This window comes from Belonocnema kinseyi, chromosome 9, assembly GCF_010883055.1.
Source record: "Belonocnema kinseyi isolate 2016_QV_RU_SX_M_011 chromosome 9, B_treatae_v1, whole genome shotgun sequence".
Lineage (NCBI taxonomy): Eukaryota > Metazoa > Arthropoda > Insecta > Hymenoptera > Cynipidae > Belonocnema > Belonocnema kinseyi.
Window position 1 is genome coordinate 749633 of NC_046665.1, and position 14832 is coordinate 764464.

The 14832-nt window shown below is 33.8% G+C and overlaps 1 protein-coding gene across 4 annotated transcripts in view; it reads right to left on the minus strand.

Moving 5' to 3' along the window:
* The window catches only part of LOC117180366 (threonine aspartase 1-like), a 277126-nt gene extending 272679 nt beyond the window's left edge, over window positions 1-4447 (minus strand). The window contains exon 1 of one of the 4 annotated variants that reach the window (XM_033372828.1): window positions 4016-4447. In XM_033372828.1, the coding sequence (XP_033228719.1) occupies window positions 4016-4202 (187 nt within the window). In that variant the 5' untranslated portion in view covers window positions 4203-4447. The remainder of the gene's footprint in view (window positions 1-4015) is intronic. The other 3 variants (XM_033372830.1, XM_033372829.1, XM_033372832.1) reach the window with 3 other exon arrangements.
* Window positions 4448-14832: the final 10385 nt, after the last annotated feature.

The window sequence follows — 14832 nt, forward strand, 5'->3', positions numbered from 1 at the left end:
TTTTAATTTTGTATTACTTTGGTCCTTGTGTACATTTTTGGACAATGAGGTACGAATCTCGACACCGAGAACTGAAAGCTAGTGCGATCGCGTCTAGTAATAGGATAAATCTATTGAAAACTATTGCTATTAAACAGATGTTAAAAATGTGTCACGCATTTAACAGTCTGAAAAACGAATGTGAAAAAAAATTTGATTTTAAAGATTCTATAAATAGCGTGAATTATAAAAAGGTACAGAGTAATGTATCGGTACATTCATAGTTTTAAGCGTGAAAGAACCGGAGGTCGAATTTGGTGAAATTATGGAAATAACAAAAATAGAAAAGAGTGAAGATGAGGTGAATTCATCTAGCTGTAAAAGAAAGATGAAAGAATCTGTTGAATTTAAAGTAAAAATTTATAAAGAATCACTTTTTGATGAACATTACATGGTTTATGTTATCGAAACCGATGATACACAACAAACTTTTGATGAAACTGTTCTTCCCAATATACCCCCAGTCGTTGCATTGAAGAGAGAAAAGTGTTATTGGATTATTCCACGTTTTAAATTGTATTTTTTTTTGAATAAATAGTGCTTTAAACCAATTTCTTGTTTTTCTTACTTAATTTAGCATTATCTTTAAAGTTGAGGGGTCCCGACTCATATCTATAGCACACCAAAATATATATAGTAAATGTGGAAAATTTCCCTCTCCATGGTTCGCCGAAATTATAGATCTTGCGGGCTTGAAAAATATAAGGTGGATAAGTCCTTATGGGTAGAGCGCGAGCTCCTCATATCGGAGCTTTCTGAAGAGCCGTTTTTTTCATAAAAAATTAATAAAATCGCGATGATTTCTAGCTGTCATTTATGTTTACGTCTACATCAAAAACAAAATGTTAGCGCGCGTTATGATATCAAATAATCATATCAAATATGATTCACTAAAATCAAGAAAATAATGTATCAGCTATAAATAAATTATTTTTTTGATTTTTAAATGTATTAACAATTTTTTGACGATTTTTTATATAATAATTCATAACAACTATATCAATTGTTAATAATTACATTGAAAAATGCACACGAATTTTATTTGGGTAATAGATTTTTTTTTGTGATTACAACAATGACATACGAGGATCTACTACTCTTGTGTGCAGTGTGGTATACGCACTAAACGATAAGTGTAGCAGATGCTCGCGCGAAAGGAGTAGCACCTACTCCGATTCGGTGTATCACACGCGCTTATTGATAGGCGCTGCTGTCGCACACATCGTAGGGTAGCCTGCACACCTATCGTCTCTCAGTGTATGTATTTTGATGCGCTGATTACGAATATGATAGTGAAAATTGGCGACTAGGCGATTTTCATGGTAAAACCATGAAAAAACCATAAAAATCATGGTTTTTGGCGTTTATCTCAGGCAATATGCAAAATTTTTAAAAATGTTTCAAACAAAAGTTGTAGACCTCATCGAAATACATATTTTTTGTTTAGAGCATTTTTTTCTACGATTGATCGTTTTCGAGGTATGTACGTCCATTTGTTTCGGCTTGGTGCCTAATCACGCTCTTCACCACGGGAAGGTTGGAGTACTTTGAAGAGAATTTTTTTTATGTTTTGTTAGTATGTATTTTTTTGAGTCTTTAATATTTTTAACGTTTTTTTTTTTTTTTGCATTTTTGAAGGCTTTTTGTTTTTTATTGGTTTTATCAACATTTTTATCTGCTTTTGTCAGGGTAACAAATTTTAATGTCCTGCATTAATTGCGAGAAAAGATCAGCGTTCATTTTTTTTACTCGACGCCGCCACAAAAACTCGGAAAGGTGATCCGCTAAATTGTTTTTTCGAACACCTCCACGAGATAAAAAGCGACGCATCCAACGCCAGGAGGACTCAATGTTCTGGGTGTGTGCCCCAGTAACTGAGTTCACGAATTCTTCGGAATGATTCACCGTTTTATGCACATAACCGCAATTCTCTAAATCTATGTAGCCTTTCCAGCAATCGGTGTTGATTTCTGTGCCGGGAGCTACATGCTTTTTTATTAGATCCATTAGAGTATTTTTATCTCTTTTGTTATCGGGGCAAATTTCTAATCGATAATTATGTGCATGTCCCCGGTGAATCATTCCTAAGATCCATGACCCTTCCACCACACGCCCTCTTTCGTACTTTCGACGACCGATCTTGCACTCGTCGATTTACACGATTTCGCCAGCACCCCCAATTTGACCTTCATCCTCAAATTTTTGGTCAAGAACAACCATGCAAACCTCTCTACAATAAGAAAAACGATCGGAGACGGTTTCTGAAGATATTTCTTGACTTTCAACAATACTGCTTTCTCGAATGGTTTGCTCAAAGTTTAAATTTACAGCCAAGCTGTATGTAATTAACATGCAAGCTGCTGGAGAAATTCGGCACCTTTCAAACCACGTATTCTCTGCTACAGTTACATTATGATTATACAAGCCTCTTTTTTGGCAAACAAATTTACCACATGACAGCAGATTATCTACGAGAACCATTTTCTTTTTATGTTTTGAACAGTATCTTTCGCGTGGAATGAATTCAATTTCGCGTGACCACTCAAGGGTTTTTTCACGATTTTGAAAAATTTGGCTCAAATTGAAAATATTATACTTTTTGTCAATACTTTATTATTTTTAGTCAGCGACGAGCAAAGAACGCTTGTGAAGGCAGACGAATCTGCGAATGTTGCACCCGAATTCGTTAGCTAATTTATAATGTTTAGTACTAAGTGTCGATTACGAGACAATGAACCATGCGCACCTAGCGGTATTTAGCTTGAACTACACAGTGCACAGTTATATTTTATTCAAGAAAACCCCTGTGACTGGTTACAGAAATAATGTAAGGTCACACCACTGCCCCTTTTCCCACGCGACGTTGGGGCGGGAAGGCACCCCTGTGACAGGTTATAGAAATAATGTAGGTCACATACCTCCCCCTTTTCTAAGTCCCGTGGGGGCGGGAAGGCACCCCTGTGACAAGTTATACAAATGTATGTCACATAGCTCCCCCTTTTTCCCAAGTCTCGTGGGGGCGGGAAGACACCCCTGTGACTGGTCACAGAAATAATGTAAGGTCACACCCCTGCCCCTTTTCCCACGCGACGTGGGGGCGGGAAGGCACCCCTGTGACTGGTCACAGAAATAATGTAAGGCCTCACCCCTGCCCCTTGTCTCACGCATCGTGGAAAACCATTCTACGAGCGCATATTCACTATTCAGCCTTCTAGAATTTTTCATATCATTTAAGTCTATTTTCTCAAAAACTATTAGTCGTAAAGTACAAATGTATTGCACATAAAATATGTATTTTCAAAAAATCTACAACTTTTATTTCAAGCTTTTTTATAAATTTTCAATATTAACTGAGATAAACGCCAAAAACCATGGTTTTTATGGGTTTTTCATGGTTTTCACCATGAAAATCGACTAGTCGCCAATTTTCACTATCATTTTCGTAATCAGCGCGTCAAAATACGTAGGTATACGTAGTTTGATGGGTTTTGGAGGTACACCCTAATCGGAAGTTTATCCGAAAAAGTAAAAACTTTAAAAGAATGTAAATTATAAGAAATAATTTTAGAATGAGTGGAAAATATATAAAACCGAAACATAAATTACTCATAGACTTTTATATCTGGTATTTATTAAAATAACCATGTTTTGCAAAGTTATAAATGTAAAAAAAATTTAAATGGCAATTTACTTTCAATTTAAATGGTTCTTGTCAGAGCTAAGTTACCATCAGTGCATCGAGGGACCTACAAAGAGTTGCTTACAGCGCTCAAAGTGGCTGTTGGCAAACTATATCGAATGGTGCTATCCACATGTGGCGGTGGATAGAGGGGAATTGACCACTTTCGCTGGGCGCGCCGACTATATTTATCGCGGGTAGTCGAGCCCGCACCGCATCTACGTTTATAATATCTTTGATATTACTACAATTATGACTTTAAAATGTTCTTCGAATAGTAAATTATATTTTACATACCCACGTGCACAGCAATAAATCCGTGTTTAGGTCTGTTCATTATTTTTCTATTCGGATCGAATGATATTTTACACTCAGAACTTGAGGTGTATTTACGATTCAAGCAAACATGGCCAGTATCACTCTCGCCACGCTCAGATAAAAATAGTAAACCATGAGGCTGTAAGTTTTTTAGTAACTTTGACATGCATATGCTCTACTGTTGTAGAACTTTTCAGGTCTGATTTATTCAAGTTGAAAAGGTCTTTTATTGACTAATTGAATTAATGGCTGAACTATATGAGCCTTTCATACCTCTGCTTACCTACAGACACGTAGCCTGCCAGCAGAAAATCAACAGGAGTAAGAGAGATGGCCATTCTGATCGTCCTCTCTTTCACCTTTGTGGACTTTCTGCAGGCAGACAGCCTGCCTCTGCCGGTGCACGTTTATAAAAAGGTCATTCATTAATTTAATACGAATTTTGTAATGGAACTCTGTCGGTTTTTCGACCTCGAAAATCGAACGAACCTCTATTTCTTTCTCCACACGTTAGAAAAAGAGGTCCGTTCGACTTTTAACATATCTTTGTCGGAGCAGTGAGGGTCGGTCCCATGGACATAGGAAGATCAGGGGACTAGCCACATGCTCCCTAACTACGGCGTGGGGATTGATCAGAAGCAGCCCTATGCATCGCCCGTGTATGTGTATGTAGTAGTTGTAATTTTAGCATCCGGAGGGGTATCGTAGTTCAGATAAATCCAATAGATGGTGCTCCGATCAGGAAAGCCTGTTTTTCCATTGTTATATATAGCAAAATTACAAAAAATTATTAAAAACTTGATACTTTTTTATGAATATAAAAGAAATAACATCGTTTTCAGTAACAATAAGAGCAGCTGTAACTAGTTACCCAAAAAAATGCATCAAAACATGTAATTGAACATAAGGAAAATTAAATATAAGGATGAGTATTCTGAAAACAGTTTGAATTTTATTCAAATTTTTCCATTGTTTATTTCGCTATTGCAATTAATTAAATAATTTTATAAACAACTGTAATTGTCGCAAATTTCAGAAATTGATTAATAATATTACTTGACTAATAATAATAATAATAGTAATAACAATATTTAAACATTAATAATTAGCCTTATAATATACACTTTTATCAATTCATCTATACATTTCCACTCTCTAAAAAATATATATTTATATATAATTTGTTTATAATCAGGGTGGCGACTTGAACGGGAAATTGGGAAAGACTTGGAAAAAATCACGAAATGACCGGAAATTGAATTAAATAGTTAATTTACTTTGTCTACAGTTGCAGAGCATATGATTGAAAATAATTATTGTTTTTATTATAGGACAGGGAATTTCAGTGAAGAAATTAAATTTCACTTGGGACAGGGAATTTTTGACTTAGAAGGGGAATTAAAAAATAATAAGACTGAGATTCAGGAGAAAGAAGTTTAAAAAATCCCTTTTTTTCTTCTTCGGACGTTTAAAAAAAGAGAGTGCTTCAAGTAGATTTAGAGTAGAATTTAGAGTAGAAGTATTCTTTCGAAAAGGAAATTATTTCTAAATAACAATATAAATTTTTTTTTTACATTTTTCGTTAAGAATTTACCCTTTTTTTTAGAAAATTCAACCACTTGCGGTTAGAAGCTGAACCTTTTTGTTCGAAATTAATTTTGTTGGAAGATGTATCATTTTAATTGAAAGTTGATCTCCTTGTAATAATGTAACTAGTTTATCGAAAATCAATTTTTTATCTAAAAATTTTAATATTCCCGTATAAAATTTAACTATTTCGGGTGAAAAATTGACCTTTTGTAGTTCAAAATTCAACCATTTGGATGTAAATTCGTCTTTTTAATTAAAAAATTTATTTATTTTGTGAACAATTCGTGTATGTTGTTAAAAAATCGACTTTTTTGGTAGGAAATTAGTTTTTTCTTTGAAAGTTAATCTTCTTATTTAAAAATTCTTCTTTTTGGTTGAAAATTTAAGTATTTACCAGTGAAATATTCATCATTTTATTTAAAAATTCATCTTTTAGGGTTCACATAAATTTACTTAGTTGAAAAATAAACTCGTTTGTTAAAACTTAATTTGTTTAAATTGAAGATTCATTATTTTTATTTAAAATTCATTTTTTGGTTAAGCATTCATTTTTTGACAGAGAATTAAATTGTTCAATTTTTGGTTGAAGAATAGCCTTTTTAGTTTAAAATTCGTCTTTTTTGGGTAAACATTGATTTTGTTAACTTGAAGCTTAATTATTTAAATTTTGATTGGCAATTGATTTATTTTAGTAAAACATATTTTGTTGTTTTTGAAAGTTTAACTGTTTCAGTTGAAGATTCATTGTTCAGTTAAAAACTCATATTTTTGTTTAAAATATAATTATTCCCGTTGATGATTTATTATTTTAGTTAAAATTTCATCAGTTAAGATGAAAGTTACTTTTTTTTACTAAAACTGTAACTAGTTCATATTCTGTTAAAAAAGATTTTTTCTAGTTTAAAATTTAAATATTTGTTTGAAAATGTCTCCTCTAATTCAAAATTTATCTTATTGGATAAAAATTCATCATTTTAGTTAAGAATTCTTCTGTTTGGTTTAAAATTCCACGAGTTTTATTATAGATGATTTTTTTTCATCAGTATAAACTTTTTTTTCTATACCTCAAAAATATTTTTAAAACAAATTTTTAACTACAAATGAGTTATTATAAATATGTGCAATCTTTCATAAGGAATCTTTTTTTATTAATAATTGATTTAGATCGTTAAAAACCATGTAGTAAAACAAAATAAATATCAAAAAAATAATAAACAAGGAAATTAACATACAGTGGACATTACACTTCCGTCTGGGCCTTTAACTTCTGCCTTCCAAATTATGTCACTTTCCCAAAAGTGCTGTTCACAAACTGTATTTTTGTCATCGCTGCGAATAGCTTGTTGCCACCGTTTAATTTCTTTGGGATCTCTTGGCACAAGAAAAAAATGAAACTTCTCCGAACTGCTGGTATAGCCAAACGTACAACCCGGAGCTAAACATTTTAATCCCATTATTTTGCACTATCAATTAGAAAAAACTCTCAAAACATTAAATAATTTACTCGGCTAGAAGTTCTCATTATTTACACTTTGAATTTTACACATTTTTTTCAAATAAATCACTTTTAATAGGAAATTTACCGGTTTTGCCAATACGAAACAATGCAAAAGATGCAAAAAACAGGCTTACCTGATCGGAGCACCATTTCTTGGATTTATTTGAACTACGATCCCCTCCGGATGCTAAGAGAACAGAAAAGTGGGAGCAATGCATGGGGTTATCCGAAGTTACAGTCGTGGGGGGGAGGGAAGCGCGGCCATCTTGAATTGCAAATTCTGCGCAGGAAATTTGAACAATAAACACAGAAATGTTCCTAAGCGATAAAAACAATCTTCATCATGGATGACATAGATGAATTAGCAAATAAAAAATTAGAAAATAATGAATACACATAACAATAAATTTATGAAACATAAAATTGAATATTCAATATAAAGAAATAATACGAAAAGTTAATAAAAAGTAAATTGGAAAAATCAGTAAGTAGTACATAATATCGGACTGTATAATGATAAGAAAAAACACCTTTTTTCTTGTCGCAGCATAATTATTTTAATAACGAAGTAATAAAGTATCTCGTCTTGTTTCTCGACAGAATTTAAATTATCATTTTTCAGTAACGAGTAGTCAGATAATGACAATAGTGCCAACCTAAAACAAAATCAAGAAACAAATAAACGTCGGCCTTTTTGAGAAACTTGAATTCCAAAATTTTCAGCAAAATCACTGGCATTTTGACAGTCTTAAGAGATTTCTACATTTTATTGTAAAATTCAAAATAGAATGTTAAGAAGTACTAAATTGAAAAAAAGTATAATATCTATATCAGGACAGAAACTACAGTACTTTAAATCAAAAATCAAAATAGTGTTATGAATAAATAGTAAATAAAATAGTCTTATTCCTCTTTCCAGTGCAATTGTTGCAAATAGGAACTGTACAATTCACCAGTTTTTCTAGTATTGATTTATCACAATTTAAGAATTTTTTACATTGCGAAATTCGAAAAAATAAATGCAAACTTGTACAGACAACAATTATCGCAGCTGTACACATAATATGTATACCTATATATACAATTTTTACAATCAAATATGGCGGCCTTCCCACTGCAAATCAACCCCGCAACGAGATGCCTAGTCCATTTATTCCTATGTCCATAGTCGATCCACATTTCAGCTTTGTGTCCGTCAGTCCGTCATTCATTTAAAATGCCCGTCAGATATAATTTTTCCAATAAATAGATCTTATAGCGTATAAAATTCTAAATATAAAAACGCCCATAAAATATTTTTTATATATTGTTCACTATTTTTAATTTAATGCTGAAATTTGAATTTTTTATTACAAGGCCGGCGTTTATTTGTTTATTGATTTTGTTTTAGGTCGGTACTATTGCCATTATCTGACTGCTCGTTACTAAAGAATGATAATTTACATTTTGCTTAGAAACAAGACGAGATGCTTCAACACTTCGTTATTAGAATAATTATATTCCGACAAGAAAAAAGGTGTTTTTTCTTATCATTATACAGTCAAATATTATGTACTGCTTACTAATTTTTCAAATTTATTCTTTATATTTATTAACTTTTTGTATTATTTCTTTATATTGAATATTCAGTTTTATATTTCATACATTTATTTTTATATTCATTCATTATTTTCTAATTTTTCATTTGCTACTTCATCTACATCATCCATAATTAAGATTGTTTTTATCGCTTAGGAACATTTCTGTGTTTATTGTTCAAATTTCCTGCGCAGAATTCGCAATTCAAGATGGCCGACCCCCCCCCCTGTAACTTTTGATCAATCCCCGCGCCAAATTAGGGAGCATGCAGGGTTGTGCAGTGACGCGGCACTCTGAGTTTCTGATATATTATACGTGAAAAATGTATTATTCGTAAAAAAACCTGTAAAAAACGTATTAAACGTAATAAAGGTGGTGGACTCGGATAGAGCATAAAATAACCTCACTTTTTTAAATTATGCTTATGGGTACCAACTTACATTATTAATGTTTATGAGAACTCCATTTGACATACACATATCATGAAGAATATCAAAACTGACACCACTCATTTTAGAATTATTACTTTGACTGCTTTCATCTAATTGCATCAGGTTTTCTTCTGATGCGTTCATAATTATAACGCACTTTTTTCTTTAAAAAGTGTTGAAATCAGTGAAAATATTTGAATAATTTGTTTTTTTATTTTTAAGATATTTGCAGTTCGCATGGTTTGAAAATGCATCTGTGGTTTCTTAACCTTTCTTCAGGCATATTCGATTACACTCTGTTGCATTCCTGACCAAACGCACCATTTTTACCATTTTTTATAAAAGGAAGGATAATTCTTCCCAACATGGATTCCTCGATCTGCCTCTTCTATTCATTGTCGAAGTTGTAGAATAACTTTTTTTCGTTCACTTTAAGTTTCATGCATGCAACATAATACCGCATACTATTTTAAAGTTATGGAACGAAATGTGATAATGCCGACGCCATCTTGATAACATATATTACGCTTTGTACAAAACTAAGGACGTAATATACGTACGTAAATTACGTCAACAACCTTATGTAATATACCTAAGGTATATTACGTGCACAACCCTGGGAGCATGTGGCTTGTCCCCTCTTCTTCCTATATTCATGGGATTACCATTTCTTCAGAGCACGAAAATAATGATGCCAATTTGGCACCCTGTCTACTGCGCTTGCGTTAGGGCCGCGCGCTAGTTAACCGCACTTGGCGCGCATTCAAAATTACTTTAGAAACCCATTCTTGTAACTTAAGTAAATAAGTATTTTAAAAATGCACACGAATGTATATGAATTTTATAACTTTTGATTTCAAAAAGAAATTTCTTGAAAAAGCGATTTAAAATAATTATTTATAATGTTTTTATTATTTTTTATGTGTTTTTCTGGAAATTTATATAATTATATAACCTATAAATACATAAATCGTAACGACTGCATAGTAGTTATGATTCAAATGAAAAAATGTTATTTTGAGCATGTTTTGATAATTTTGTTTTGTATTTTTCTGCAATTAATTAAAACTTATTTCAATCAATATACTGATATTATGTGGATATTTAAAGGCGTGTTCAAATTTGATAGTTATATTATTTTTTTCTTTATTTCGAATAATTCTTTCTTATTTATTGTTCTTGTTTTGTTACAAATATATTAATTTGTATCTAAGTGTCGTTAATTCTTTTTATTTTTAATCAAATTTATTATCATGTTAATAAATTAATTATTTTTAACAACGATAAATTCTTTATTTGTTTATACTCTCTCCCTTTTAAGGGTTTAAGAGTCTTTACATAAGCATTACAAGTATTCTTGCAAACAAGCTTTGTGCTATCTTACGAACTATTCACTTCAAAAGTCTTAAATTATTATTCTTATTTCTAAACGCTTGCGACTTAGTCCTGTGCTTCAATTTCCTCTTGCCATTATCAATTTCAAACTTTACTCTAGTTCGCAACACTACTTCGTAACTCTCCCTCCTTCGGAGTCATTTTTTGGCATTTTTCTACTATCCTGTGCAGCCACCTCTCTCTATTTCTCTCAGATCTTCTAGCATCTGCATGCATTTCTCCCCCTGACCATTTTCATTCACAATCCCTTTAATTCTCTCTTCTGCACTCTCCCCTCCCCCCTTCGTACCCTGTACACCTCTCTGACACATAAACCATGTTTCCTACTCATACCTATCATACTCTACAAATCTTTTCTTCTTCATTCATCCAATACCTGCGTGCTCTTATACCCTTTCCCATTCTGACCATACTAATACACCAAAGATCCACACTCTCATCTTCCAGTCATTCTTGAACCTTCTTTTTCCTATATCCCATACTTGTCCCATTACTTTACTCGCGCATTCCAATCTCTGTCTAAACTGCAGCTCGCTTCCTCCTCTCATTTCAAACCAAAATCCTAAGTAACAAAACTCATCAACCAACTCTACCTCCACGCCATTTATTTTTTATTTGTACTCTAAACTACCCCCTTTATTTCTTAAACACATCATCTTCGTCTTGTTCACATTTATTGTTAAACCCTTTTTTCTTACATATTACACCTTTGCCTGAGCCCCCTTCCTGTCCAGAATTCTTCACTTTTCTTATCTCCTATCTTCACCCTTATCTTATTATCCACAAATATTTTGTTTATCCTCTCTATTAAACCTTCGTCTTCTCCTCTCTCTTTCTTGGCTACACATATGATCCTCCTGTTAACTGAGTCAAATGCTGCCTTAAAGTCTACAAAAAAATACCAAGTTATCTTACCCTGTTGCCTTGTTTCGTTTCATCCTTGCAATCGCCTCATTGACCTCATCCCTACTAACCGCGGTTTCAATTTCCTCGTCCCCATCGACCACTTTTCTTCCTTTTCCCTTTACCCTATATTCCACTCTTTCTAGCAGCCCCTTGGAGTGCTTCGTCTACTCTTTCATTTCTATTTCTTCATTTATACCCTTCCTTCCTCCTCTTTCCCTCTTTATCACTTCCCATTCCCTCCCTTCTTTCACCGCCTTCTCTACCTCGTCCATATACCTCTCTTTCTTCTGCTGTCTTTTCTCCTTTATCATTCTTTTGTGCTCCCTCTTTCGCCTGCTGAGTTCTTCTTTTTCCATTTCCCCTTTCCTCCATTGCCTGACACTCTCCTTCATCATATCCTTACTTTTCCTGCATCATCGTCCCACCAGCCTCTCCTAGCCCCTCTTTTTTTCTCTGGTTCTCACATCTTCCCTTACCTTATCTATCGCTTCTTAAAGTTTTTCTAGCAGTGTGTCAACTCCTTCCTCTTCCCGACCTCTCTGTCTCCTCGTTTTCTACTTTTTCTCTAAATTTGCTCAACTTTTCCTCTCCCCAAATTCTCATTTTCACTTTATTTCTTCTCTTTTCTTTCCTCTTCCCTCTACTGTCCTTCGAGCCACCACATCTCATTGTCGCGATTACCGAAAAGTGTTCTGAGTCTATCACGTTGCCCACTTCTATTCCAACCACCAGCCTTCTTATTCTTTCTTATGCCAGAATGTAATCTATTACAGTGTCCCCAACACCCGCGTACGTATATTAACCTTCTTTATCTCCTCTCGTATTTCCGTTACAAATGAACCATCCCGCCTCTCTCAGTATGTCCAGTAGCCTCCTACCCTCCCGATTCGTTTCCTTTTGTTTCGATTTTTTTATAAACGCCTCCTTTTCTCTATCCCGTACTTCTCCCCGCTGTTCCCGGTCCATGCATTCAAATCCCCTCCTATAATTATAATTTATATTATAATTTAATTATTATATTATAATATAATTTATATTATAATTTATTGTTCTCCATCCTCCCGCTTCTCGTCTTCTTCTGTACACGCAAACTACATACACAATGACTTTTTTCTAATTATTCTTCTAACCATTTTTCCATCCTTTTCTGCTATATAATCTCTCTTTTCGTCCTCTAGCACCAGTTCCTTCCTTACCCCTGACACAATGCCACCCATTCTTCTCTCTTTCACGTTCTCCTTTCTTGCTGATTGCATCTTCCATTCATATGCTTTCGGTAATATTATTTTCAAGCATTTCCACTCTTTCTTATCCACCCACGTCTCACGCATCATTATGACATTCTATTTCTGCACTTCTCAAAATCCTTTCTCCTTTTTTTTTGTCCTGACACGTACCAGAACGCTACTTGCACCTCGCTTTTCTTCTGTTTATCTCCTTTATTCCTTTCATTCAGGTCCTCTTGCTGTTTCAGACTCTCCCTCCGTAACCCTTGCATTCCCCTTTTCATGTTCTTTGTCCCCTTCAATCGTTGACTCATATCCTATCTCTACCAATTCCTACCCCATTACCTTTACACCTCTCGGTCCATGCATTTCGCTCGATTAGCCATTTTCTTATCCTTTTCCGCCCCGTCAGAGCTTCGATTCTTTCATTTCTTCCCTTCAACTTCTTTTTCTCCATAACTTCATATTCGTCCAGCTGACTCCCCAAGTTCACTGAAACATACATTCTCTGCCCTCTTTATGCCCTCATAGTCTTCTTATCCCTTCCACTCTGATTTGCGCGCTGATGTCTCTCGTCACCTTGCTAATCTCTTCTATTATGTTCTTTTTCCTTTTCGCTCTCTCTTCCCGTTCCATTCTTCTTTCAACCTCAATCAGTTTCAAGCGCCACCTTTCATTCTGCTCATGCTTGACCACTTCACACTCTCTCACTTCTTCCATACTTCCGTTTTCTTCTACCTTAGACTCATTCCTTGGTATATAATTATATAATATATGTCTTATAAATTTTATCTTGCCTGAAATTAAAAGTTACATAACTTGTATACATTCCTGTGTATATTTTAATAATTATTTCTGTAAGAGCATGTGATACTTACAGTTTCTCCGGCGTTTTTTACACAAAAATGAAAATGTTTAAAAACTGAATTCGGAGATGCTATAAAATATCATAACGGATGTCCCCGGACTCCTTTTTGAGGGATAATAAGAAAAAAAATTATGTTTTAAATAAAAATTTTATGCATGTGCATTATTTTTAAGTTACGTCGTTTTTCTTCTCTGCCTTTCCGATAATCTGGAAATTATTTATGAAATAAACTTATTTGACTGACTTCAAACAAGGTTAGTTCCGGGAGAATAGTTACTATGTTTATTTGTAACACCAAAGTTTTCGGCCAAAAATATTGTCTAGTTTGGAAGTAACGCTCGGGTGTATTGTAACATACATAACCTCGAAATATACACGCATTTTGATAGCAATGTCAACGATTTTTTGATAAAAAAAAAACACAAAAAAGTGTATGGGGACGTCCGTTAACATGTTCGCTATCATTACCCAGATTTTGAAGGCAAAATATTTCTTATCCTAGAAAAAAAGCCGGGGAATCTAACACTGAAAAAATCGATACTATTTCCTAAGCGCTATGCAAATTAATCACATTTTGCTAAATGAAAACTTTTTTGAATTAACCTACAAAAAAGTGTGTAGGGACGTCCGTTATCATGTTCGCTATCATTTCCCAAAGTTTTAAGGCAAAATATTTATTACTCTAGAAAAGAAGCCAGAGGAACCTAAAACTGGTAAAATCGACAATTTTCTAAGTATCACATGCCCTTAAATTACAAGAATCGGTTTTAAAGTAAGTTTGAACCGCGCGCCAACTGCTGCCAACCAGCAGGGTGCCAACATTGGCGGGTTTTTTGAATTTCAAATAATGCGAACCACGCACGATGATTAAAATTATTTTACCCGGGCCTACCGGATAGGTTCACCTTAGGTACGCAGTCATGATCCAACAAAGCATGGTCCCGCCAGGCGCAAGTAAAAAAAGTCAACGAAGGAGGTTGCACCCTTGGATGCCCGACTTTCCTGCCATCTTGCATTGAGTTCAGGCGGCGAACTTAAATCAACTGGGGAATACGAATGAGATCTTTAGAAGTTGAAATAAAAGAATTGCACTACACAATATAACTTTTCATGCATATCATCACAAAATTAAAATAATTCATGATTAACCAAGCAATAAAAGTTTCGTATCTAATGTTTATTGAAAAACTTTTTAAGTTTTAAAGAATATTTGAAAGTATATTGGAGTAAAGATATGAAATATTCACGAAAGGCATAGTGCTTTGTCGCTAAGTTTCCTCACTAAACATTTGTAGAGATTAGAA